Source organism: Carassius auratus, chromosome 9 (genome assembly GCF_003368295.1).
Source record: "Carassius auratus strain Wakin chromosome 9, ASM336829v1, whole genome shotgun sequence".
Taxonomy (NCBI): Eukaryota; Metazoa; Chordata; class Actinopteri; order Cypriniformes; family Cyprinidae; genus Carassius; species Carassius auratus.
The window spans coordinates 12696335-12722881 of record NC_039251.1 but is presented as its reverse complement, the minus strand read 5'-3'; the positions used below and the strand labels follow the sequence as shown (position 1 = coordinate 12722881).

The window sequence follows — 26547 nt, the reverse complement described above, 5'->3', positions numbered from 1 at the left end:
ATTTTAATAGAATACTTTAAATCTGGCGGTTCAACTAAATTCAAGGATTTGCTGAGAAAAAACTGTCGCTTTCATGACTGCAAGAACATCTAAGATCTGTAGAACTGGCTAATAAAGGCACGCTAAGTCTTCTTTTCATGCATTGACACTCTTAAACTTCTGCTGAAAGGTTTGAGGCTCAGGTAACATGGGATTGACAGTTCTTCTAAAGATCTACTGAAATTCTCAGAACTAACGAAAAAAACTACAGAACTGAAAAATTAGAGCACTAAGAACTAGTAGCTAAACTGGGAAAGATAAATGGAAAACACGGAGTGGAGTTTGGAGAGGAGTGATTACGGAACACTCGCAAACGTCCAGCTGTCGTCCAGACTGTTGATTAGAAAGTATTATGCACTGGCTTCTTTTGGAATTTTATTTGGCAGAGGAAAGTGTTGGCTATAAACTACTAAACACATTTTCTTCTTGTTTACAAAACTGCTGCATAAAAATATAATCTCATGGAAGTGTGCACGTAACCAAATAGACTCACTGCAACCATGTTATCTGCCTATGGTCAAATGACCATGCTGACAGTCTTGATTGATAGATAGATAGATAGATAGATAGATAGATAGATAGATAGATAGATAGATAGATAGATAGATAGATAGATAGATAGATAGATAGATAGATAGCACTGTACTAACCTGTTTCCACAAAAAGATGTCCATTTCGTTTAACTTCCATGAGACCAGCACGTGTATGGCAGACAGTATAATCCCAGTGATGACCGCCGCTCTCATCCGCACGGGCAGAAGTGTGTAAATGACGTGGATGAAAAACACGGTCCACCAGATGCCTTCAGACGCGCTGCGCGGCTCCACGAAGATCACACCGATCACCTGCAAAGTCAGCACCACCAAAATGAGCACATAGCAAACTATCCACATGTGATCCTGATGGAAGCCGTTCCTGTTGCACACGACAATCAGCGTGAGGATGAGCAAGATCGTGGTGGTGAAAACCACCACATAAGTGACCCGATAGACCCCTCCAGCGCAGTGGAAGCCCAGCATCACCGCGCACACCAGCACCAGGACGGCCATGAGCATCGTCAGGCTGCTCTGGTTGAGTCGGAAAAAGTAGCGCTGGTAAAGCCTCTCCAACTTCTCCGACTGGAACTTCTTGGATTTGAAGATCTGCATCACGCCGCTGCAGCACGCGCTCATGGAACAGTTGACTTCAGGTATGAGCTCCTCCTCTGGTTTGGACTTGGTTCTGTCCTCCAAACCCAGCTCCACGGACTTGGGTCTCACTTCTCCATCTCGGTACCTCGGGGAAGATCGGTTATTGTTTCGGCTCTCCTCCCCGTGTTCTTGCCAGGCAGACTTGGATCTGAAACTAACCCGGCTAACGGTGGTCGTGGTTCGGGCCGGTTGTCGCTCGAAGTCATCGTCCTCTCTCCACCGACTGTTGGACCGTATGAGCTTTTTGCAGGAGGATCTGGCCGAGTATGGACATCCGTTCGCCACGGACTCAGACTCGCCCCAAGCGGATCTGTGCTCCGTCCCTCCCCTCAGTCCGGGAGCGCCAGCGCCGGGTGGGCTCACGCTGTTAGATCTGGACATGATCTCGGTCACTACATGCAATCAATGACTTCAGGGTGTGCGAATTATGGGGGTTTGATTCCCTAATTAACTCAAATAAAAACTCGGGAGTTTTTACATACAAACATATAACGTTGAACGCTTTCAAATATTGTTTCAGTAGCCGCGCAAGTTAGTCGGAGTGCGCTAAATCTACATCCTACACTCGCCAACAGAAATCGCCTTTGCTTGAGGAGGAAACCATAGCACCAGCTGCTTAACATCTGTTTGTACTGAACGATACATATCTAACGTACTCTTATTATTTTGGTGCAACGCCACAAAGAAATATTTTAAATTAAAGCCGTTAGCGTTTTGTTTTTGTTCAAGAGACACCAACATGGGTGACGCGAAACGAACCGAATCAGATTAAAATGATTCGCGCACTGTATATTAAACTTGTCAATCATGTGTATGTGAGCCCAAATAAATTGTTCGTACAATAAAGATGGGATTACTTCTGGGGACACAGCCTATATTAAAGTAATCTGCCCATTTAAGACATAACTTTGCAGTTAGCTGGTGACTTAAAAAAGTAGTCTAAACCAAAAGTAAGTGTGTGTGTGTGAGATATTGACGTGCATCTAACGTTAATAGAAAAAAGAACTAGTAAAAGTTATCCATTTTCTAAGGTATAAAAGCAGCATCTTGCATACTGCTGTTAGAAATTAGAGCCAATGTAAAGTGAGTACGGTGTTGTAGCAACTTTCCAAGAGAGATAAACACATTTTGCAAGTCAATCCGCTCGTTTTTACATCACAGAGGACCTTAATTAAATTCACAAAGTAGTCGTTTGGGACACATCCACAAGTGTCTAGCGCATTGGGAGGTAAACAGCAGAGGGGGTAATTGTGCGCCCCATTTCAATTCATAGATACTAATACACAAATCACCTCTGAGTGCAAATTAATAGGTTGTATTTTAGGGAATCAACCCCCTAATTAAGACTTGAACCATCCGAGTAAATAAAAACCACACAAGTATGAGTCTATGAAGGTAAGTAGACCTGTATATAGGGTTGAAACGTTTCAGCAAAGCGCGTATCTTCTGTCGATAAACGGAAGCTAACAAATAAAAGTGGCATTAGCCAGATGAGGTAACGTAACCATAACAACAGCAAGCTGCTCGCCAGCTTTCCATCGCGGTTAGTTTCGATACGTCCATGCGTGACAAAAACTAAAGTATCGCTTTATTATAGTTACTTATAACAAATGTGTTTACAAATCTGTTTAAGATGACTCGAAACTGATATTTGTTAGTGGCGCCAAATGGCGATTTGGGTTTGCGCGAGACCAACCTTGAAAGACTGTGGCTCCCCCCAAATAATATTTACATTTAATAATTTAACGGATTTATTTCTTTAAAAAAAAGGCAGAATTATTTTTAAATGGTCTGCCCACCAATAAGTCACTACATAATTCGCACACTCCTTAAAACTGCGTTATTTAGTCCCGATTAATGAGAACTGACCCTACACCCGTCACGCTAGATCTCCACGTTTTCATGACAGGAACAAACAGTGTCCGCAAAAGTGTGGTTTGGTCTGAGCTAGAAGTGCAGAGCACGAATCCATGGCGCGCACGCACTGATGCACTGATCCACGCAAGCTGTACACCTGTGAATAAGAGGTCGCAGCCCACTAGATGATTACATGATCACGATTGCTGTGAAAACCTGAGCTTTCCAAACGCATGGTCAGTTGCGTCACCCCAAGATGACCTCACAAGTGTCCTTTGGTGAAGGAGTCTTCATCCGTGCTGTGCAGAGAGTGATCTCCAGTGCTCCTGATGCAGCAGCAGCAACATCACCAGCGCTGGCGTCTGGATGAGAAGATGAATTGTGACGCCACAGGAGCGTTGAATCCGCCCTGCTCGCGCCGAGCTGCGAATTGATTGTGTCGGACGGAGCTGTGCGTCCTTTCCCTGCAGATCCCCAAGACCGAAGTGGACAGAATTGATTGAGCGTTATCCTCCGTTTTGGTGCTTCTTGTCTTTGTAGTGCCATTCAACCAAGTATGATCTTTAGGCCCCGCCTTATCTGCGATTCTATTGGAAAGAAGGTTGCACAAGTTGCCAATCAATTTTTCTATTGGTCAACCTGTGCGTCAATACACCGTGATTTGGATAAGTGGGCGGGACTATCCGCACAGCTGTACCCAAGGCAGAGTGGGGGAAATGATTTGTTCGTTTTGCTAATAAAGTGGGGGTATAAAAGTTTTCTTGGTGTTTTAAGTATTTATTTGTTGTTGTTGTTAAACCACCTTTTACTGATATTCTGAATATTTAACCTTTTAGTGGATGTTTTATGTAAATATGAATAATGTGCATGGGAATGTTTAATTAAAAATGAAATCATTAACATTCATCATTGCTGTCAGTTGTTCATCATTCCATTGTGTTGACGCTTTTTCTGTTTCAGAATGCAGGATTCTGTCTTTGTGAGGGGAATTCAGCTTTTCTGTGTCAGTTCGAGAAGACAAAGATCCTGTTGTTTTGCAGTCAACAAAGTCATGCTTCCTCGGTTTTGTTTTTCATAGGTCTCATGACTCCTATCCTTTAAACAGATGAGATGCTGAGATACAACCCCTAAGGAAATTAGCTTTAAAACTATTTCGTCTCACTTTAATTTTAAACACCACAGAATGCTTTTTCATGCTTTATATAATGGAAAATCAAAAACTTTAAAAAGGAGTGAAAATTATCTTAATCTCATCTGTATTATTTCAAACTGTGGATATGTATTGGACAATGAAGCTGTTTTATTATATAAATGTTTCCATTTGGCTTTACAAACTTTTCTGAATACCAATTTAAAAACTAAAAAATTAGAGAGGCTTAGGGAGAAATTCAAAATATAAAACTAAAGTTGGCTCATAATTAATTATTTTAAATATTATTTATATATATATATATATATATATATATATATATATATATATATATATATATATATATATATAATTATTCAAAAAGGAAAGGTTACTTTAGTGAAATAAGCATGTATTTTGACATCAAATTATTTGAGTAGATTTATTTGAGTTTTTTAAATGGCAAAAAAACAAACCCCAGGAAGCAAATATTGTCCCTTAATAAGAAGGTAAATTTCTGACAATGGTGCACATGGACCATGTGCAGTTAAAATATATCCTGATGCTGGAGTCAAAGATAGATCTCTACTGCCCTCATGTGAAGATCGTATGAATATGCTGTAGTCCCCTTGCTTTTATGCTTTTAATTACACCAGTTAAATACTAAAATATGAAGAAGATAAAGCACTTCAACGTATATAATAAAAACAATCTGGCCTTGCTTCTCATGTTATGGTTTATTGTAAATATATATCATCATATTACTATCCATACAAAGTTTGCTGGTCCCATGCAGAACTTGAATATCAAAAGCTTGACAATGTTGGCATTTTTATTTGAGTTAAGGGTCATGCTTCTACGAACCAAGGTTTAGCCACACCACTTTTACATGCAGTGTTATTCAAAGTTGCACTCCATTCATCCCATGCTAATCTTTTCACAGATAGGCTTTATAAGGAGAACAGGCTTACCACTTTGTTTGCAAAGACTATCTGTGCAACAGTGTGGCGGCTCACACTTCAGTATGAGAGAGATTCATTTGCATTGGGAGGGCTGAAGTTGACTGTTCACAATTAGGCAGACGGGCAATGAAGCGTTAAGTTAGTCTTGAGTCCCAGCTTTCGCTCCACATTATTAGATTTGACTCATTGGAAAAGCATGACTGGAGGCACTCAAATCCAATTGGCCCCCGTTAGCCGAGGCTTGTGCTCTCTTCTGCTCGGCGTGCGAGTCTCTCTCAGCCAAACTTTTCCACATCGCTAGCCATAAAAGCTCCTAAAAATGTCATCTGCAATCTCCTTCTGCGACAGAAATGCCCATCTAGTACATTAGTAGACAGCACTGACTATGAGGTCCCACCCAGCAACTCAGCCAATTTCTCTGGGTTACACACCTCTTTTTTTCTGCAAATGGCCACAAACCAACAATACATATCCAATACTGCTTAAAACAACCGATTAACGTTGATCCTTTTAAAAACACAGCACAAAACAAAAAGAAAGCACTAACAGTAATCATGATGGGAATCAGTAGACAAGTAGTGTGAAAGTCAAGTACGGTTCAGGAGTTAGGAATCATACTCAAATATAAGGAAAAGGAATGACTTGAGCGAGAAACAGATTTAAGTCAATTATATCTGAAATACAGGGTACAAAACACACCATGCTGGAAAATGATGAGACATTTATTTTCTGGTTAAAGCCACCAGATGCAGCTAACGGTATTTTTGCTCTTTGTCTGAGTGATATCTGCTACAATATTTGGTCAGTAAATCTACATTTAGAATCAAAAAGGAAAATGTCTGACACAGAAGCTGATGTATTAGTATGGAAACGGCATTTCTCTCCCTCTAAACTGAGGAAAAGCCATTGGTGTTGTTACAGGATCCCCCCAAAAAAATCCCCAGCTGCAACAGTTCTTGACCAAAATAGTATCGTTAACAATCATTCTGCGTATCTGGCCTGTTTTATCCACAAGAATGCCTTGTCTTCTTTTTTTAAAAATAACAAATCTGTAGTGTGGCGTTCTGCTGCGTGTGGCAACTTATTCCACTTTGCTGTACTCCTCCACGTAACCCAGAACTTTCTTCCTCTGGCGCATCATGTGGAAGTAGAGCTGAGGGAATACTGAGGAACACAGACAAAGATGGTCATTAACAGGAACAGAGCGCTTCATTCAGCAGACAAGAATGAGCTTCTAGAGATTTCAAAGAGATCAAACGAGGTATCCGATTATTTACAGATGGAAGATTACAACGTACGTGGGATGTAGGAGACCATGACGAGGATGAGGAAGCTGTGGTAGTCGAAGGAGAAGTTGTACTTGTTAGGCAAGGTGATGGAGTACAGCCCTGTTTTCTGAACGTATGGCAACGCAGCGTAGATGGTCAAAAGTTCCCCTGCCACTCCCATGGGGTACAGCACGATAAAAAACGTGTACCTGTGAAAATTTGAAAAAAAAACATATGTAGTTTTCTAGCAAAAAAAGGCCAGACAATAAAGTCTGAGAAGCTTCACCTTGCCCATTTGATGAGGTAAGGCAGATGGTTGAGCAGGCTGAAGGTGTAGAAAGAGTAACGGATGATCTCTGTGACTGTCCAGGCCACCACGAAGAGGAGAACACTGTCTTCGCTTTGGACCTAAAACGAGAGAAACTGTGAGTCACACAGGGAAGAGACAGAACTGCTCATTTAGTCGAGAACCATGCAGTTATGTCTGCTACTCTTCCTTTGCAATTGACTGAAGCCACTCGACACACAAAGATGGACTACTGAGAACGTCGGACACGGAAGCACTTCACAAAGCATTCAGAGGCTCCAACTTCACTTCTACACACATACAGGCCTGAAAGGAGGTTATTTTAGCAACATACACAGGCAGAGATGGACATGTTAAATATTAGTATTGCTCCCCAGTATTGGTTCAAGCAGGTTTCTCATAAGAATAACTTACAGAAATACACACTTCAGCTCAGACGTCTGTCTCTGGGATGGACAATCAGAAATAAATAACATAGTTTTCTTCACACTTAAATTCTACTAATGCAGGATTTTTTTTTATATTGAAATATTAAACAAGCTGTTGAAATCCACTAGATGGCAGTAGACAAGATGTAATGAGACGAACAGAAATGTTGTTTATTATATACATTGCTTATAAGTAATTAGAGATATTGGTTAGGATTTTCATATGCAATTTTTTTTTAATTTGTTTTATTTACCATGGTCCTGACAGAATTGTTTTTTTTAAATAATCATAATATACCATTAATACCTGAACAAGTACTTGTTGGTCACCTGAACAAGTAAAACGTTATTTTTAACTAAAACCAAAATAAAACAATAACAAATTAGCTAAAATAATGATTAAATAAAATATACATTTTAGTTTTACAGAGTGTTTCCCCACTTAAACCTACATGAAAACTAAGTGAAATAAAATGTTTTAAAGTTGAAAGTTAAAATTAAATAAAACTTTTAAATAATACAAAATATAAAAATTATAACACAGAATAAATCATTAAATGTTTTCAAATGATAATTAACCTAATAAAACAAATTGCAGCAAATGTAAAATATTATTTACAAAAATTCAATAATACTTAATTATAAAATAACACTGCCGCATATGCAAAGTTAAAAGCATAGTTCACCCAAAAATGAACATTTTGTCATGAACTCCTCACCCTCATGTTGCACCTTCCGGCAGACGTGCCCTTAGGACCCATATAAGGAAATTCCGCTCCATCTAACGTCACACAGAGCCGTACTCGAAAAAAACTTTCCGAAACTTGTGACAAACCGGAAGGAGTATTTTTGGAACAGAAATACTCCTTCAAACGTACAACTTAATTTTTGAAACTTTGTCCATGTTTAGCATGGGAATCCAACTCTTTAACAGTGTAAAAAACTCAGTATGCATGAAATAGCATTTCACCCCCTTTAATGACTGACCCCCATGTCGTTCCAAACCAGTAAGAGCTCCGTTTATCTTCGGAAAACAGTTTAAGATATTTTAGATTTAGTCAGAGAGCTCTCAGTCCCTCCATTGAAGCTGTGTGTACGGTCTACTGTCCATGTCCAGAAAGGTAAGAGAAACATCATCAAAGTAGTCCATGTGACATCAGAGGGTCAGTTAGAATTTTTTGAAGCATTGAAAATAAATTTTGATCCAAAAATAGCAAAAACAACGACTTTATTCAGCATTGTCTTCTCTTTCGTGTCTGTTGTGAGAGTTCAAAACAAAGCAGTTTGTGATATCCGGTTCACGAATGAATCATTCGATGTAACCGAATCTTTTTGAACCAGTTCACCAAATCGAACTGAATCGTTTTAAATGGTTCGCATCTCTAATACGCATTTATCCACAAATGACTTAAGCTGTTAACTTTTTTAATGTGACTGACACTCCCTCTGAGTTAAAACAAACATATATCCCGGAGTAATTCATGTACTCAAACAGTACACTGACTGAACTGCTGTGAAGAGAGAACTGAAGATGAACACCGAGCCGTGCCAGATAACGAACAAAAGATTGACTCGTTCTCGAGTCAAGAACCGTTTCTGTCAGACGCGTCCGATTGGTGAACAGAGGAGCCGATGATACTGCGCATGTGTGATTCAGTGTGAAGCAGACTGACACACAGAGCGTCTGAACTGAACTGATTCTTTTGGTGATTGTTCTGAACTGATTCTGTGCTAGTGTTATTGGCGCGGGTAAACCGAAGGCTTGAATCAAGGGCAATCATCGCAAATTACGCCATTACGTCGAGCGCAAAAGAACTGGTGAACCGTTTTCTTCAACCGGTTTATTGAATCGAACTGTCCGAAAGAACTACTGGTGATCCGAAAACCAATGCAACCGGTTCTTGACTCGTGAACGAGTCAGTCTTTTGTTCGTTATCTGGCTTGGCTCAGATAAGACAATACTGAATAAAGTCGTAGTTTTTGCTATTTTTGGATCAAAATTTATTTTCAATGCTTCAAAAAGTTCTAACGGACCCTCTGATGTCACATGGACTACTTTGATGATGTTTTTCTTACCTTTCTGGACATGGACAGTATACCGTACACACAGCTTCAATGGAGGGACTGAGAGCTCTCGGACTAAATCTAAAATATCTTAAACTGTGTTCCAAAGATAAACGGAGGTCTTACGGGTTTGGAACAACATGAGGGTAAGTTATAAATGACATAATTTTGCTATTTGTGCGAACTATCCCTTTAACTTTAAAAAAAAATCCATTCTATGGAAGCCAATAGACTTCACTTTATACATAAACTTACTTCTCTAACGCTGTGTGTCACTGCCCAGGTAAGGAACACTCGTGACATCACTTGGAACCCAGTCAGGACCACAGAGGACGGAACAATTCCTTCACAAAATGTCAAATATTGTGTAAAGAGATTAATCATTTGCATTTTTTTAACTATGAATCCATTAGAGCAAATATAAAAAATAATCTTAATACATTACACTAAACATTATGATAGAGAAATTAAGACAGAATTAAAATCATTAGAATAAAATACTTGAGGAGAGTAAGGATGGTTATGATGTAACAGAGAGTGCTGCAGGACTGGTTGTTTGCTCTGGGAAAGGTCAGATTAAGCTTTAAGTCACAAATAATGAGGAGTGGACTGTGAACTCTATGCTCCACGGGTGCAGTGAAACTCTTTATCACATTATTACAGTCAGACTGGCAGAGGAAGCAGCACCCACACTGACGAAAGCACTGCTGGGTTAAAAAAAAGCTTTCCTTGTATAGCCAATCTGGTCTATATACTTCACCTAGTGCATATTTATAGTAGAAATTAATAAGAGACTGTTATTAGCAGCAGGGTGCACTTACCCACGGCACAATGCAATATCTGTGAAGAGAGCAAAGAAAAATATTATAAGGTGCACTCAGCCTCAAGGAATTATCATTTTAGCATAAAAATAATTAATTTAAACTCCAATTTAAACTACATTTCCACAATGTGAAATAAGGTAAAGAAAATGACTCCAGTATTCATTACCAAAATAAGTTTTTTTTTTCTTTTTTTTCTTTTTTTTTACTGTCAATCTATTTAAAATATCTATGTTGGAAATTATTGATTTCTTAATAAAAACAGAAAAAAATAAAAAGAATTATCTCCAGACTTTTGAACAGTAGTGTGTGTTCAAACATTTATTTATGCATTTAGCAAAGAACTTATCTAAAGTGACTTTTATTATTAGAATTATTTATATTGTTTTTTTTGTTTTTGTTTCAACTGAGCTGTATATACAATAAATAATGCACAAATCTGTACTGTACATAAATCTTCTGTTCCAGATTCATACCACATTATTATTATTTTTAGTTAGTTTTTTTTCTTTAGACTCATTTAAATGTTCTTTCTGTTCTCATATGCATGTACCAAGAGCCCCTTATAAAGACACAACAAATTCCTTGTGTTTTCGCACTCTTGGTGAATAAAGCTAATTCTGATTCTATATATTAATTGTGTACTGTCTGTGTACTTAAAACATTTTTACAAAAATATATAGAGTTACTTCAGAGTTATGAATTAATTTAACTCCCATAACACTCACCTCAAGAAGGGCACCAGTCTGAAAGAATTTTAGGGGCTTTTCTATCGAGTAATAAAGACCATGGTAACTTCCTCTGGCAAGGTATGCTCGAACTAGACCAACAGCAATGACCAGCCATCTAGATAAAAAAGAATTACAGAGTAAATCTGTAGTGCCACTTGTCCTTGCTTTGAGAGAGAAGAGCATTTCCGCAATGCACACAGGCATGGAACTGCATGCAAATCTCTTACAGCACAACAGTTAACAGCAAATATAACCAGTTCATTCAAATACATCCGGCACATTTATTACACTGATGCAAAATATACACCAGAATACACACTCCAATTTCTCAAAAGATGTGTTTTTCTATTTTAACTTCCTTTATCTGTCACAGCTGTGCATGCAATTCTTGGTATAACATGATGAAGATAGAAGAGCATCAAAACCATGTTGCTAGCAGAAGCACAATCACCAAAAACATAAACAGCTCAAGCATTTTAAAATCACTTAAGTAAGGCAAACAGGACTGGGTTGTGATTTCACATTCAAAATACATAGTACACATAGTACATTACTGGACAACGTTTAATGTCTTTGTGGGATATCATGAAATTGTCTCCAACTAAAAAGCATGACTGAATTGCATCATCAAGCTATTCCTGATTGCATTCTGGTCAACAGAAGTCGCGAAAATGTAGCAAACCCGGTTTGGTTACTGCTGCTGAAACCGCATTGGGAAGTTCAATTCATTTGAAGGAATCAGTTGGTTCGAAAAGTTCGAAAACTTCCTCACTTACGTTCGAGTGATTTGAAAACTATTCGGTTCAAAAGAAAGATTCGCCATTCCAAGCACTGGGAAGCAATGTTAGAAAATCTTAAAAGTCATGTTAACTTCTGTAGTGATTTTTTTTTTTGTAGTCATGCTACAAAAACACTAGAATCGACTACATTTGCTGTTTGAGTGCAATAACTGAAATTAAGGACTGAAATCTACAATAACCGGTCAAAACGTCTATTGTTCCTTAGTCAGCTACTTGAATCATTAGACTATATAAGCGAGTTTTAGGAGTACTCGTGGATTACATTTTTATGGTTGAAATGAGCAGCTAAATAGATTTTAGTAAGTAAATCTTTATTTATATAGTACCTTTTAAAAGCAGTCAAAACAACGTGTTTTTAGAAGAGAAATACATGTGTGCATTCACAGAGAGCAAAAATAAATACATTTTTTAATTGAACATTTGACTAAATATATTGTTTCTCAAATGTTGTGTTTCTTGTTCCTACATCCGATCTCAAAAAGAAAAGGTCCTACTGAATCGATTCGTTTCCGACACTGACATAATCGTGCAACAGTTTCGTGGTTACAGTAAAGGGTAAAGTGCACTTCTATTCGCTATTTAACCACAGCTACTGTCTATTGAACTGTATATTGTTACATTTAAGCTAACGAATACAATAAATTCACTCGTACGTCCATTAATGTCATCTAACTGCACAACAGACCCGCTAACGTTACTGTGAAACAAGAACAATGCACCCAATGACCGCTAGCCCTGAAGAGTCTTTGGCCGGTTAAACAGGCGTTAATAGGATTTACGTTGCAATGCATTACCAGAATATTCAGAATGATGTCCATTCATTGCAATTTCAAAACAAACTGTGCTAAATCATGCGATTTAAACACAAAGGGGGAGGTAACCTTGAACCTTTAAAGCACTTTGAGCACGCTCTCTGAAATCTAACCATTCATTATTACTATCACACGCTTGAACACAGAGCACGGAAGAGATTTTGATTTTCATCATACCCTGCTGTCATAACCACGTTGTAAATGACCAGATATGCGGTGGCCAGCGTTCCGGGTCCCTTTTTCTTCTTGTTACTGGAATCAGTGTGCGCTGTTTTGCTGGTCCCCATGGCAGGTGCCGACATGACAAAACTATCATTAGAAACACTGGATCATAATCCAGATGGTCCCGATGAGTGAATAAAGGCGTGTGGCCTAGTTGACATGTATAGAAGGTTTTATGAATGCAGCGCCCCCTGGCGAGTACACTGTGTAAATTATGTGTTGTTGATGTTTCGCTTCGCTTATTCACATATATGTTTAACAATAACAATTTAACAGTTCATTAATAATAAATAAAATATTATTAAATTGTAATATTTGTGTTGAATTTTGGGTTACATGTATTTCAGAAATAGATATTCCAGTCGCTAGATGTCACTGTGGGTCTCCTGCGCGGAACGCACAGTTGTTGTTTTTTTACACAGGTATCAACATACATGCCTGTCGTAAATATAGATTTATAAAAACACATAATTAAATAATTGAATCAGTTATTTTTGTAGTCTTGATAGAAATACTAAATTAAATTTGAAATCTAGGATTATTTGACTGCTGTGACACGTCTGCAGTTTCTGACAGGCATTGCTTTTATGTGCTAAGTTTACGGAAGAGCAACTGGTGGAAGCGGACGCGTTTTAATGGACGAGAGAACCACAAATCGTCGGTATACGTAGATAATAAGCTTGAATTTAACCTTAAATAGTTAGGAAAAGATCGCAAAATGCCTTTATTTGGTCAAAACCCGTTCGATCAGGATGTGGGTGAGTCTGTCAGTGTTGTTTTTGTCGAAGTGGGGTGTTATTGACAAGTCTGTTAACGTTAACAGGGCCGCTGCTCCCTGACAGATCCTCAAGAGCTCTGCCTTTTGTTTGGTTTATTTCCTCTGTTTCTCTGATCCCTCAAATGTTTCAAAAATCGGGATTTAACTATTAAAGCTGTCAAACGTAACTAGCAGAACTGAAACCATCCTTAAAATAGTGTTCTAAATCTCTGTAACTTTTCAGATGAACACTGATTTTATTTTTTATTTTTTGTATTTAGTTTAAATACTCTGTCAGAAAGTTATTTTGAGTCGTTTGGGGATTAAGTACAACGTTTATCATGCTGAAAGATAAAAAAAAAAAAAAAAAAAAAAAAGCTCAAATGTGTATTATTACAATAAGTAACGTTTATTAACTTGAAGATATTTCCTGTTTAAAAAAAGTACATAAAAAGTACATACATGATTTAGTATACAGCCTTGCGAATATAATATTATATAATCACAACGTTCTGCTTTAAAAAAAAAAAATTAAAGTAATTAATCCACAATTTAAAAAATAAATGTATATATATTTAACCCATTTCCAGTTAGCATGAATGACGAAAAGATTAATAGGAGTTCATATGTCAAAAGTAACACACAATAGTAAGAACAGTGTTTTTCTTTTCATAGTTTTGTCCTGAGAGATTAATGTGACTCTTTATGCTCTTCAGTGGAGGGGTTTGAAACACTTTATTGTTGTGATTTTACTTCAAGTTGTACTTTGCTGGATGTCGCAATGCAGTTTTCCCTGTCTTCATTATGTTTGTCATTCAGATGCGCCCAAGTTGTTTTATTCTTGAAGGAGGGGTAAACTAATCACTAGTGTATTATCATAGAAACGGTTGATGTGCCTGTTCAGACAAGCGGGATATGCAAAATAACAGGCAAAACAGGCTACTTTGTCTGTTTAACGGGGCGAATCTTAGCCTCTTGCTTAATTAAAATGTATTAAAAACTTGTTCTTCAATAGCTAAGATGATAATCAGATAATATTCACACTTATTTTAGTATTATTATACTCAGTAGTATGTGTTTATGACCTTTTTGGTAGATGAAGGTTTGGAACGTGCTGGTGTAAACTTTGACTCAATTTTAAAATGTTAAGTTATTATCTGGATCTATAATGAGAGAAAATTGCTTCGAGAGTTTTATTTGAATGTATCTTTTTTGAATGCTTCTTCATTTGCATATTCAGAGAAAGCAACTAGTGAAACCAACACATCAGAGGACTGGGGCCTCATTATGGACATCTGTGACCGAGTCGGGACAACTCCCAATGGGTGAGCTCAAATAGAAGCATACGAACGAGATTCAAATAACTAATGTTATTAATGCTTATTTTAGTAACAATTAATAACATTAATGTTGCTTTTATGCATTTTTGTTCTTCTTATATAGATACATTTTTTGTTCAGTATGTCTTTTTTTTATGTAAAAAAGATGTTTCTCTCCCTAATTTTAATATTTTCGTGCCTCTCGTTTTTTTTTTTTTTTTCATAGTGCAAAGGATTGTCTCAGGTCAATCATGAAGCGTGTGAACCACAAGGTCCCTCATGTAGCCATGCAAGCATTAACGGTGAGCTCTTCATCTTCAGTTCACATTGTAGTCAAACAAAGTTGCACCCATAGTTTAATAAACGGTATGAGATGTCACAGTGTTTCTGTTCTTGGTGACAATGAACCTATGTATGGCTTGCATATAGTCACTGCAGACTAAACTAGTATAGAAGAAACTAAAGCTGTAAAAGCTTGAAAAACTCTGTAGCATCTGGAAGTGACAGGCTCCCACTCTGAGCCTGCATAGATGTCTCAGTCTATTTTTAGATATCTTCTAATTCTTTGTCATCTGGCTGTGTCTTTACAAAAATTTACTACATAGATATTACGAAAGAATAAAGTGGGTTGATGTGCTCTTCATTTTTATTTGAGTTACTGAATTTGTTGTAATAATAATAATAATATAGATAATTTTCCCAATAATGATGATAATGTTAATACAATTTATTAGCAGTAGTATTAATATTTAATTGACACATATGAAAAGTAATAACAGTTACAGAAATGTTACAAGTCTGCAATAACAACTATAACAATCATAATAATTATTAATATCATTAGTATGAATCTTTATTTTGTGTCTCCATTTTATCTTATGTTATATACTTGTCAGAATTATTATTATTATTATTATTATTAATCATCTTTATTATTATATAAAGTTTCATTTATGCACATTTGAAGCATAAACCTTTATAGAAATGTAACAAGTGTGCAATCACTGCCTGTGTAGAAAATAGCTTTTATTGTCATTGAAATCCTAGAAGTATCAGGAAGTTTTTAAATGACGTTTTCCAGACTTTAAAAAGTAATGTAAATATCTTCAGTGACTATACAATTTTGAATTTACCTGTGCATAAATTGCAAATAACGGTCTCTTAACTATTGCTGTATTTTCTGGGTTTAGTTGCTGGGTGCCTGCGTTTCAAACAGTGGAAAAATCTTTCACCTAGAAATCTGCTCGCGAGAGTTTGCCAGTGAAGTGCGTGGTGTGTTGAACAAGGTAAGGAACTTTAGCTCACTGCATAAATTAAAGGATAATTACATATAACAGGACGAATCCTTGTTTCAAAGTATAATAAGCTTGCTTGTCTATCGGTAAATGTCTACCACCCTCATTCTCTTCTCCTCAGGTTCACCCAAAGGTCGCTGAGAAACTCAAGGCCCTGATGGTGGAGTGGGCTGAATATTTCCAGAAAGACCCACAGCTGAGTCTCATCAGTGCCACCATCAAGTCCCTCAAAGAAGACGGAGTGTCCTTTCCCACCGCAAACACCCAGGTATTCCAGCTCGATCCTGTTGGATCTCACGTTATGACGTCAGCTGTCCATTAACACAGACGCTGATGAACAGACAGCAGCTGCTGGTATTTGGCCTAGATATATGACCCTGTAATTTGGCTGGGTTTACTTTCAAAGCGACTTTTTAGATCCTAATTCTGTATAGTTCATTAGTTATTCTGTTTGTGTGTCCTGTACTGGTAGTACAGATGTATCGGTGTCACCTTGTTGTCATGCCATGTCTGCAGTGTAGGTCATGCAATGTTCTTTCAAAGTTTCTGGGACTGATGTTGTCAAATGTTTGCATTTTAAAATAGAGAGAAATATTTTTGTAAGTCCATGTATGTTGTAGTGGGTTTCATTTATGAATTAATATATAATAACTGTACACTACCATTGACGTTTATATATCTGTGTGTGTGTGTGTGTGTATGGAAATTAATTAATACTTTTATTCTGCAAAGACATTTATTAAAAATGACATTTATAAAATAACAAAAGACTTCTATTTGAAGTCTATTTTTTTACTTTCTATTCATCAAAGAATCCTATCAAGAAATCAGGATATCAGAAAGATTTCTGAAGGATCATGTGGGACTGATAACTGAAGTAATGGCTCCAGCTTATCAGCTTTTGACATCATTGGGAAAATTTTTTCAAATATAGCAAAATAGAAACAGTTCTTTTAAACTGTAGTAATATTTAACAATATTGCTGTTAGTAATCTAAAACTCTCTTGATCTGTAGAATTCTTGAATGGAAGTGTGTAAGCAATATTATTTTATTATGGGGTGATTTTTCTTTGTTTTTACTGTTTTGTTTGGTCAATCTTTCAAATACTCTATTTTGTTTTTAAAGATACATTAAAAGTATAGCATAAATGCCCATAGTTAATAACCAATAGTTAATAACCAATAGTCAGCCACCTCTCTTTGAGAGATGGATCATAAATGAATCATGTGACTAAACCTGACCACTTGTTTTCACATGACAGACAAGTGTCTGCTAACACTTCAGCTATCTAGGTTAGAGGCGTATAAATCAGCCGAGTGCATCTGGAATGCTGAAGCATGTGTGTGTACTTCACACAAGAGAATCAAGCAGACAGAATGGAATGGAATTTGGAATTTGGAATGGAATTTCCTCTCACATATTTGTCAAACTGCCCTCATGACCCACGAGATGACTATTCTTCTTTGCAATCCATTTCCTTCATTTATTGTTTGATCATTTTGTTTGACAGAAGGGCAAGTCCATGTAAACATTTCCATAGCTGTTAAAGAGCACCCTCTACATAAAAGAGGTCACAAGACTTTTCGGTGTCACTCAGAAGTCGTCATATAAATGTTATCTCAAAAACCTACTTATGTAAATGGTGTGCTTGGTATCGGTTTCATTTTCCTTGAGTATTTGCTCTAGTAAGTCTAAAGATGGCATTATAGTTCTGTGTTCATATAACCAGGGGTGCAGATAAGTGGTACGCAGATCGCAAAATAAAAAAATGTCTATGTAAATAACTTCTGTTAGCGCATTTGCGTACTGACATGATTGACAACTGTTGTGCACAATGCAAACTGAGTTTTCAGCATCATTACTCCAGTCTTCAGTGTCACTTGATCCTTCAGAAATCATTCTAAAATTCTGATTTATTATCCATGTTGAAAACAGTTGTGCTGCTTAATATTTTTTTTATAGCCTGTAATACTTTTTTCAGTATTCTTTGACTAGTTAATAAGTTTAAAAGAACAGCACTTATTTAGGATTCTTTGAGTTAAAAAGAACAGCATTTATTCAAAATAGAAATCTTTTTCCCAAAGAATATTAAGCAGCACAACTGTTTTCAACATTGATAATAAATCAGCAAATTAGAATGATTTCTGAAGGATCATATGACACTGAAGACTGGAGTAATGATGCTGAAAACTCAGCTTTGATCACAGGAATAAATTATATTTTAAAATATATTAACCAAGAAAAACAGTATTTTAAATTGCAATAATATTTCACAATATTACTGTAGTTTCTGTATTTTTTGAGCAAATAAATGCAGCTTTGATGAGCAGAAGAGACAGAAGAAACATTTAAAATCTTGCAGATCCCAAACTTTTGATGTAGTGTGTATAAATATATACACACACACACATACACACACACACACACACACACAGTATATGTCTTTTTTGCAAATCAGTAGTAATGTGATCTTTACTCGCAGAGCTCCAGCACAAAGCCCAACAGTACTCCTGCCACCAGCAGAGCGGCTGATGATGATGATCTGGCCAAAGGTGAGAGAGACTCATCATGCTAATGTACTTTCATATCATTTTTCTGTTATTATCTTTTATGTAGTCTTGTCCGACTAATGTTTTTGGGCCCCTGCCAAGTGCCGAAGCATAAATTTTTTTTTTTTAAATCCAGCTACAGTCCTCTGCACCTAGATAATGAGTGTATGTATTTTACCCAATGCAGCCATTGAGCTGTCCCTACAGGAACAGAAACAACAGGCAGAGACACGACCCCTTACCATGATAGCTGATCCACCCTACAACACCAACGGAGGGAAAGAGTCCCGTAAAGTGCGTGCCCTCTATGATTTTGAAGCTGCTGAAGACAATGAGCTCACTTTTAAGACTGGAGAGCTTGTGATTATCCTTGATGACAGGTAAACTGTTCATTCAAGGACGTTGTTTGATAAGCGTTAATGCTGTCTTTAAATTTTCCATTACTCATTACCCATTGTCCATTGAGAAGTAATGTCGCTGTTATCCAACAGTGATCCAAACTGGTGGAAAGGAGAGAATCATCGAGGAGTAGGCCTCTTTCCATCAAACTTTGTCACAACCAACCTGAATGCTGAACCAGACCCTGGTAATACACTTTATAGAATAGTTGTTTTGTACAAGAATAATGTTTTTTTTTTTATATATATTACACATGCATATCTCCTGAATTCTCTTTCCTATAGTGATGTATGTAGAGACGACTGTAGCCCCAGAGGAACCCATCGTTGAAGTCAATACTGAGCCTGAGCCTGTGTATATAGATGAGGTGAGTGCCAGATGATCTTCGGCCACACGTCTCCACTTATCTAGAGAAGTGTAACTGATATGATAAACAGGCTCTTGGTGAAGTTCTCTTGCCTTGTGTTAATCATTGACTCTGTTCCCTACAGGAGAAAATGGACAAAACTCTCTACCTGCTCCAGAACACAGACCCTGCCGATGCCTCACCTGACGGCCCGGAGCTGGTCACATTAGAAGGCACGAGGAAGACCCTTCTTGAGCTCTTGTTTAACGTTGATAACATTTATGTGTAGGGATGTGGCATAAAAACAAAATATAACATTATAAGGAATTTTAGGTCATGTCTTTACATGGCTCTCCAGAATATTGTTTTTTACGGACTCTTAACATGTTTCCAGGTTTCTTAGAAACAGAATTTGTAATAGTTGGGTAAACTTCTATAGTAGTGAAATATTCCGATTTGCTTCAAAAGCAAAAAAAAAAAAAACACACACAATAGTATTTCTGTGATTTCCCAAAAGAGGAAGACATATTAAGAGATTGATTACATTGCCCAGAAAGGAGAATGTCAAATTTCTTGAAACCCCTACGCAGCGGCATAAATTGCTTTTACTGCCAAGGTAATGAAATGCAAACTATAGTATTATAAATGTAATTTAGTGAAAATATAAAAACTTTGAAAGATTTGCGATGATAATAATGCATCATCAGTGTCTTTTATCATAGTTACACAATTCTACAGTCAAATGTTACATTGCACACGGAGTAATTCCAGAACGTTAATTTTTTGTTCTGTTCTTTTAGATGCTTGTGAAAAGATGAACCCGATGATTGATGAGAAACTACAAGAAATTGACAGGTTTGTTGAAATCACAACTTACCCCAGAATAGCTCGGCTGTTTTTTCAGTCTTTTGCATGAGGAAAAACTTCTCTTTCTCTCATTCGTGCAGGAAACACTCAGAGTTGTCCGAGCTGAATGTGAAGGTGCTGGAGGCTCTGGAACTGTATAACCAGCTAATCAACGAGGCTCCTCTTTACAACGCATACTCCAAAATGCAGAATCTCCAAGGCACTTACCCTGGAGCCCCTACTCACCTCTCTATGCAGGTTTGCTTTGCCATTTAAAATATAAAATTCGTGCCAATTCATATTTGTGACACAAACAATTCAGTTTTTTATTATTCTGAGTTCTTTATTTATTATTTCTTATCTCTTTCAGGGTTATCAGCCGTCTGGAGCCTACATGTCCTCTGGTGTTCCACAGGGATATAGTCTTACGGACCAAGCTGGACCTCTCTGTTCCCTTCCTCCTTCAGTCAATTCAGTGCCCACCAGCCAGCCAGCACAACCTCCTTACATCAGGTAATCTAGTCTACCTCAAATTCTGAAGCAACTTTGGCCTTGTCTTTCATTCCTGTATATGCAAAAAAACATTCTCTGGAGAAACTAATTTTTTGAAGTTCAAAATGTCTTGATGGATTTGTTTCCTACAAACAGAGCGTTTTGCTTCAGAAAATGTCACTAGATATACTGGAATTAGAGGTCATGTTTGCTTGTTCTAACCTTGAAATCAGGAATGGGCATAAAATTATGTCTTCAGATGAGAATTGTACAAATAACCTATTTGAAGATAATACAAGCCTTCTTCTCTTTATAAATGTTGGTATAAGCAAAACTGAGACAAAATTTGCATCATATTTTTTCAGAAAGTGCGACGAGCTAGGGCAAAACAGACACTATTTTTGGAATCAGCACATGATGCTGGGCAGTGTACCTGTCAGCACAGGCTTTTTTTGGATAGCTTTGTTTAAAATGTATCATTCTGATAGTGGTGTTGGGAAAACTAGCTTTAAATTTCAACAAATATCTTATTTCCTGCAGTGGCCCCATGAATGCAGCATATGTAAACCATGCTCCTGGAGCCCCAGCCCCTTACCCCCCACAGATGAGCATGGCCATGGACATGTCTGCCTATCAGAACGGTAATCCTGGTCTGCCTCCAACCTCCTATCCGATGTCCGCTCCAGCCCAACCTGCACCTCAGCAGCAACAAGCAGCCTTCTACCAGCAACCCCTTCTGTAAGGCTGACTCCACAGCCATTATTATTCAGTGCAAATTCCAAATGGTGATATGGGGTTGAGAGTATTTTTCTCTCACGTCTCTATCGATGTCAGGGGGTCTTCACAGCACAAAGATGTAATCCACTTGAAAGGAAGCAAGCACTTCATTCTCTCCCACTTACTAACCCATGAAGCAGTCTAGGGCAGGTGTACAGAATTGATGGAATGAGTCACACTAACCATAAACATAATTTTTTGTCGTCTTGTGATTAATCACCAGCATATCTTTTGGCTTATTGAGAATTAAAGATCAAATGGTAAAATGCACATACATGCATACTTTTCCTCATTTGAAGAGACGATTCTTACGATTAATTGTTAGCATTTTCATTTATTTCTGGGTTAACTGACCCTAAATTTCTTGCTTTTCAAAGTAAATGTGGGTTTGATTGTATGAAGAAGATTATACATTGATCTCCAAATCTGGGATGCATTTATGTGCCAATACTCAGAGTACTTCTATAAACTCCTACAATCAAAATGGCAGTTTTCGGTTCATTCTGCTGTTAGTGATTCCAAAATTATGGGACTGATTTAGTTGGGACACACACAGTTTACTACAGGCTACATGTAATATTCATAAATTCCTTTGCACACTGTGCTTTAGAACTGACAGTGTTCACAAATGCAATCCCTTTATGGTCAATCCATATGTTTCACTGTATAATGATATTTATAATATGCAAGTACTGCTTGTGTTTGCATTGTGGGTGTTTGCTGTTGTTCGACTTAATTTAATGCATGTAAAATTGCAAACAGTGTAATTTTCATCTGGTCTATGACTCCTCGAAATTATGAATTAATTGTCGTTTTATGCTTCTTATGTATGTGAAGAAATGTGCTTTTCTGATATATCCACCCATTTCTTCTTAACTGAAATTGGGATATGTATGATTCCTTTAACATATAGACAGGTTTCAATCTAGTTAAAATTTGATTCATGTCGTAAACATTGTTTTTCATAAACTGCTCGAAAAAAAGGAAAAAAAAGTTGTATATTAGATGTTAAATATCTGGCTTTGTCTGTATTGCACCTTAACTTTATAAAGATTTATTTACCACCAGATGCCTTGTTCTTTCAGGAGACGTAATGAACATAGAAACCAATTCAAAAGACTTTATTTCAAAAGCTGCTGTATATTTGTAAACCTGAATGTTTTAAGAGATTTAGAGGGAAATCTGTATTGTACTCAATGTTTTGTAACATCTAGATTTCTTTGTATCCTGCCTGCTCCTTTTTCAAATTCCTTTTGTAACAAAGTGAACTCTTATAGTCTTTAGAAAATAAAAACTACCTGTGTTTCAAAATGTGCTTTTCTGTTGTGGATACTTTACCAGCGTTCTCGCTAACTTATGTATTCTTAGTTGATTTGGAGTTGCTGAATGTTAATTATTCAGATTTATTTGACAGAATGTGTGCATCATATCTGGTCATGTTTAGTTAAAATCTTCTTGCACATATGATATGCTACTAATTACTATTTTTTTTTGTACCCCTTTCGGTGTTTATTTATTTATTTATTATATTTTTTATTTATTTATATATAAATAATGTACATCTATCAAACTGCAGTTAACTATTTGTAATATTTCATGTCTATTAAAAATAAAGTAACAGATTTAGCATGACGTAGTTTGAAAGCTAAATATTTTCTTCTAATTATTTTTATTTATTTATTTTTTTGGTTGGGGTGGGGGTCCTGCCAACAACACTGATTAATATCTGCATGATATCTGATGACCTCTGTCAACAGTAAGATACGCCGCTGCTCGTGATGCTGCTCTAGTGGTGACCGATCTCCACTACAGCTGCACACACTGCATCAATCACCGACAGCTCAGCTCCGCGCGCACAAGCCTCGTCCTCGGAACGCGGACACCGCCGCGAAACTGGAGCCAACACTTCACTATCCTCCTCCGCCGAGCCAGTGGACCGGGACCGAAAGGCAGCCACCTCCGTGGACCGATGAACTCGCAGAAATGTCCCGTCACATCTACACCCGACACGGGATAAGCGACGGGGTTCAGAAGCCGATTTTTCAGGTAAGGACGCGGGAGAAGGTGATGATGCGATGGGCATCTGCACCAAGCGCGCATAGTTCTGTTCGTCTTTATAGGATCCAACGACTTTAAATTTATTCATAATACACATAATTCTTTCTAGTCTGCTAACAATGACACCATGCCCCCACTTAAATTGTTTTTACTCACAGGAAATTACTAATTTTAATATTTGAACATTTATAATTTATATTATTAAAACTTGCCATATGATCTAATATGATGTAATACTGCATTTAAAAACATTATCTTTGATACTGGTACTTTATACAAGTTGCATGTGGTGTGTGTGTGTTTGTGTATATATTGTATAGTATATATCTTCTATATTATGTGGAATAATAGCTTAAAAGGACAGTACAGTTGAAAATAACTTGATGTTCCAAACTCAAAATACTATTCTTTTCTTTTTTTTTTTCTGTAAAAAGATGTTAGGGACTGACAGCCTCAGTCGCCATTCACTTTTATTGTATTTTCTGTCATTCTGTCGCCTTCTTTTATGTTCTACTTTAACAAGAAATTCATATTGTTGGGTAAATGTTGAGAAAATTTAGTTTTTGGGGTAAATGCTCCCTTTACTCTACTCAGGCTGATTATACAATTAAAAGGACCATTAAAACCAAATCCCGAATGTGGTAAAAAGTATGGGATGTCAGTTTGATGTATTGGTCTTTGATTAGGCTGCTAAATAATTCATGTTCTCATTGATTTCCCTGTAAAGAACGCATGACCTGACCCAGTTTGTAAGCATCAGAGCAGCAGATGGACATAACATTTATGTTTCTTGCACAATAAACTGGAAACATCCGTTCAGCTCAAACCGCTATATATTTTAACCCCATGATCTACTCAGAAGTGGTTTGATGTAGGACTGCATTGCGGCCAGCCATACTGAAGGGCAGTTTCGCCTGCTCAACACATTGCATTGATGTCTATGTGGCTCTGCAGAGTTCAGCTTCCTTGTGGTGATGCGCTTTGACATCTATCTCAATAGACCCTCCTTGTCTTTCAAGCTTTTAGTCACATAACACCCAGGATAAGTCAAAGATCCTTATGTTTTCTGTATTTAGCTGTAGGTTTCATACTGACGTACAAAACAGCGATGATTAATGCAAGTGATTAATCCTCCTTGAAATGCTTTTGCCGGTTCATTTGACTCTGAGAGTAAGTTCTATAGCTAACAGACCCCATTGAGACCCCTCTGTGTAGGATAAGTGTTTGTATGAATGTGTCCCTGTTCTGCCGGCAGAAGAGGAATAGATTAATAGCTTGTTCTTTTGCCGCAGGTGAACAGAGGCACCTACTCACGGCGCAGTCGACTTAAGAGATCCGACGGCAGTACGACATCGACCAGCTTCATCCTCCGCCAGGTGAGAGAGGACGATGTAGATTATGGAAGTATAATGTCTCCATTTTAATGGTTTGTGACATGACTCTTCTGAAGCACGCTCACACTTGCTTTTGTTTTGCAATGAACTGAACTCTTTTGTTTGACACTTCGTTTTAAGGGTAGCTCACTCTGCGTAGGACATTTTGAAGAGTTTTGAACAGTGACTAATATTCTCAGTGGATAATTAAATATCCATTTTCCATGTGCCTAATGTGCAAAACTGGGTTACGTAATACTTTTTATAGAAGCCAGCGAGTTCGCATTTTCCATTATACACATATTTCTTTCAAATCTGCCAATGATGACAACGTGCTCCCACTTGGAGGGTTGTTACTCAGTGTAAATGGCTCATTGGAATTTTTGCATAATAACTCATATGTTCAAAATCTGTCATATTTTGAATCAGATTATATGTAGTACTATAGATGAATTCTATGCTATGGAACACTATAGCAGCCACTGAATACTTTTTTTTTTTTTGTTAGGTAATTCCGACTTTGTATCTCAAAATGTGGACTTTTTCTCTGTAAGCATACAAATAAAAATGTTTTTAAAAAAATCAATCGAAATCACAAGATATAAAATCAGACTTCTTACTTTTTGATTTACCATTCCCAAGTTTCAGATTCTGTAATTGAGTTTTTATCTCACAATTTTGACTTTTTTTTCTCACACAAATGCAAGTTTAATTCACATAATTTGGTCTTCTCAGAATTGGGAGTTTTTTGCAAGGACAAAAGTCAGAATTGTGAGAAAAAAAGTCACAATTTGCTGTTGTCATGGAAGAAACAAACTAAACAATCTAGTATAATATGCTACAATACTTTGGAAATATACGTTGCACAAGTTGTACAGTTCTCTCTCTCTCTCTCTCTCTCTCTCTCTCTCTCTCTATATATATATATATATATATATATATATATATATATATATATATATATATATATATATAATCTGTGTGATTTTCAAAGAATTATACTCTTGTGCAGTTTTTTTAACAGGTCATTTGGTTTCCAAGCAACAGACGAATCCTTGCTGTCATCAGATGAATGTGAATTGCTCATGGCTAGCTTTCCAACTGAACTTGTTTGACATTTAGCTGAATAGAGGTGGCATGGATCTTCATAACATCTCAAAAAAAAATATATATATAGATATAGATATATATATATATATATATATATATATATAGAGAGAGAGAGAGATGGAGAGAGAGAGAGAGCACATTTCTTTCAGCACATGCAATATGAAATTTCCCAATGGAAATATGATGTAATGCTTGTCGTCAGATGCATCTAGATATATGAGTTTGCAGAGAAGAAGAAAGTATCCCAGAGGAAAACAATGACCTTGATGCCTGCAATGTGGCATTTTCTAGCTGTCCCTGAATCTACCCTTGTTCACACGTTTGAGGACTATACAGTTTTCCCTACAGAGTTTGTGCAGCTGTAAGGCAAAAGCTGTGTGTATTAAATCAGAATGTGGACAGGGAAAAGCCTTCTTTCCTAACCAAACTGCATTTACTGAAATCCATTTTTAAATTTCACTGTAAAAACAGTGATGTTACAAGCACAATGTGATGTGTTTATTTTAGATTTGTAATGTTATTAAGAAAAACCAAATACAAAAAAAATCTAAATAAATATAAAGGTTTTCATGGCTAATGTACGGAGCCCCGCACA

General features: G+C 37.0%; 4 protein-coding genes across 5 annotated transcripts in view; 2 read left to right on the top strand and 2 right to left on the bottom strand.

Moving 5' to 3' along the window:
- LOC113108405 (adenylate cyclase type 5-like) overlaps positions 1-3947 on the bottom strand; it is a 64671-nt gene extending 60724 nt beyond the window's left edge. For both annotated transcript variants that reach the window (XM_026271525.1, XM_026271526.1), the window contains exon 1: positions 690-3947. In XM_026271525.1, coding sequence (XP_026127310.1) covers positions 690-1610 — 921 coding nt within the window. In that variant the 5' untranslated portion in view covers positions 1611-3947. The remainder of the gene's footprint in view (positions 1-689) is intronic.
- Positions 3948-4937: 990 nt separating this feature from the next.
- On the bottom strand, positions 4938-12811 carry LOC113108403 (very-long-chain (3R)-3-hydroxyacyl-CoA dehydratase 2-like). Its single transcript, XM_026271524.1, has 7 exons — positions 12586-12811; positions 10794-10911; positions 10066-10084; positions 9500-9588; positions 6732-6853; positions 6476-6654; positions 4938-6341 (listed from the first exon to the last, which is right to left on the bottom strand). The coding sequence occupies exons 1-7, from the start codon at positions 12708-12710 to the stop codon at positions 6259-6261; spliced, it is 735 nt and encodes a 244-aa protein (XP_026127309.1). The 5' UTR covers positions 12711-12811; the 3' UTR covers positions 4938-6258.
- A 409-nt stretch (positions 12812-13220) lies between these two features.
- On the top strand, positions 13221-22722 carry LOC113108402 (signal transducing adapter molecule 2-like). The gene is made up of 14 exons (XM_026271523.1): positions 13221-13388; positions 14628-14712; positions 14933-15008; positions 15897-15992; positions 16123-16269; positions 18485-18554; positions 18739-18931; positions 19043-19137; positions 19235-19317; positions 19442-19529; positions 20097-20151; positions 20244-20400; positions 20513-20655; positions 21175-22722. The coding sequence occupies exons 1-14, from the start codon at positions 13349-13351 to the stop codon at positions 21374-21376; spliced, it is 1530 nt and encodes a 509-aa protein (XP_026127308.1). The 5' UTR covers positions 13221-13348; the 3' UTR covers positions 21377-22722.
- A 390-nt stretch (positions 22723-23112) lies between these two features.
- LOC113108401 (voltage-dependent L-type calcium channel subunit beta-4) overlaps positions 23113-26547 on the top strand; it is a 28948-nt gene continuing 25513 nt past the window's right edge. Inside the window, exons 1-2 of the mRNA XM_026271521.1 lie at positions 23113-23457; positions 24762-24845. Coding sequence (XP_026127306.1) covers positions 23395-23457; positions 24762-24845 — 147 coding nt within the window. The 5' untranslated portion in view covers positions 23113-23394. The remainder of the gene's footprint in view (positions 23458-24761; positions 24846-26547) is intronic.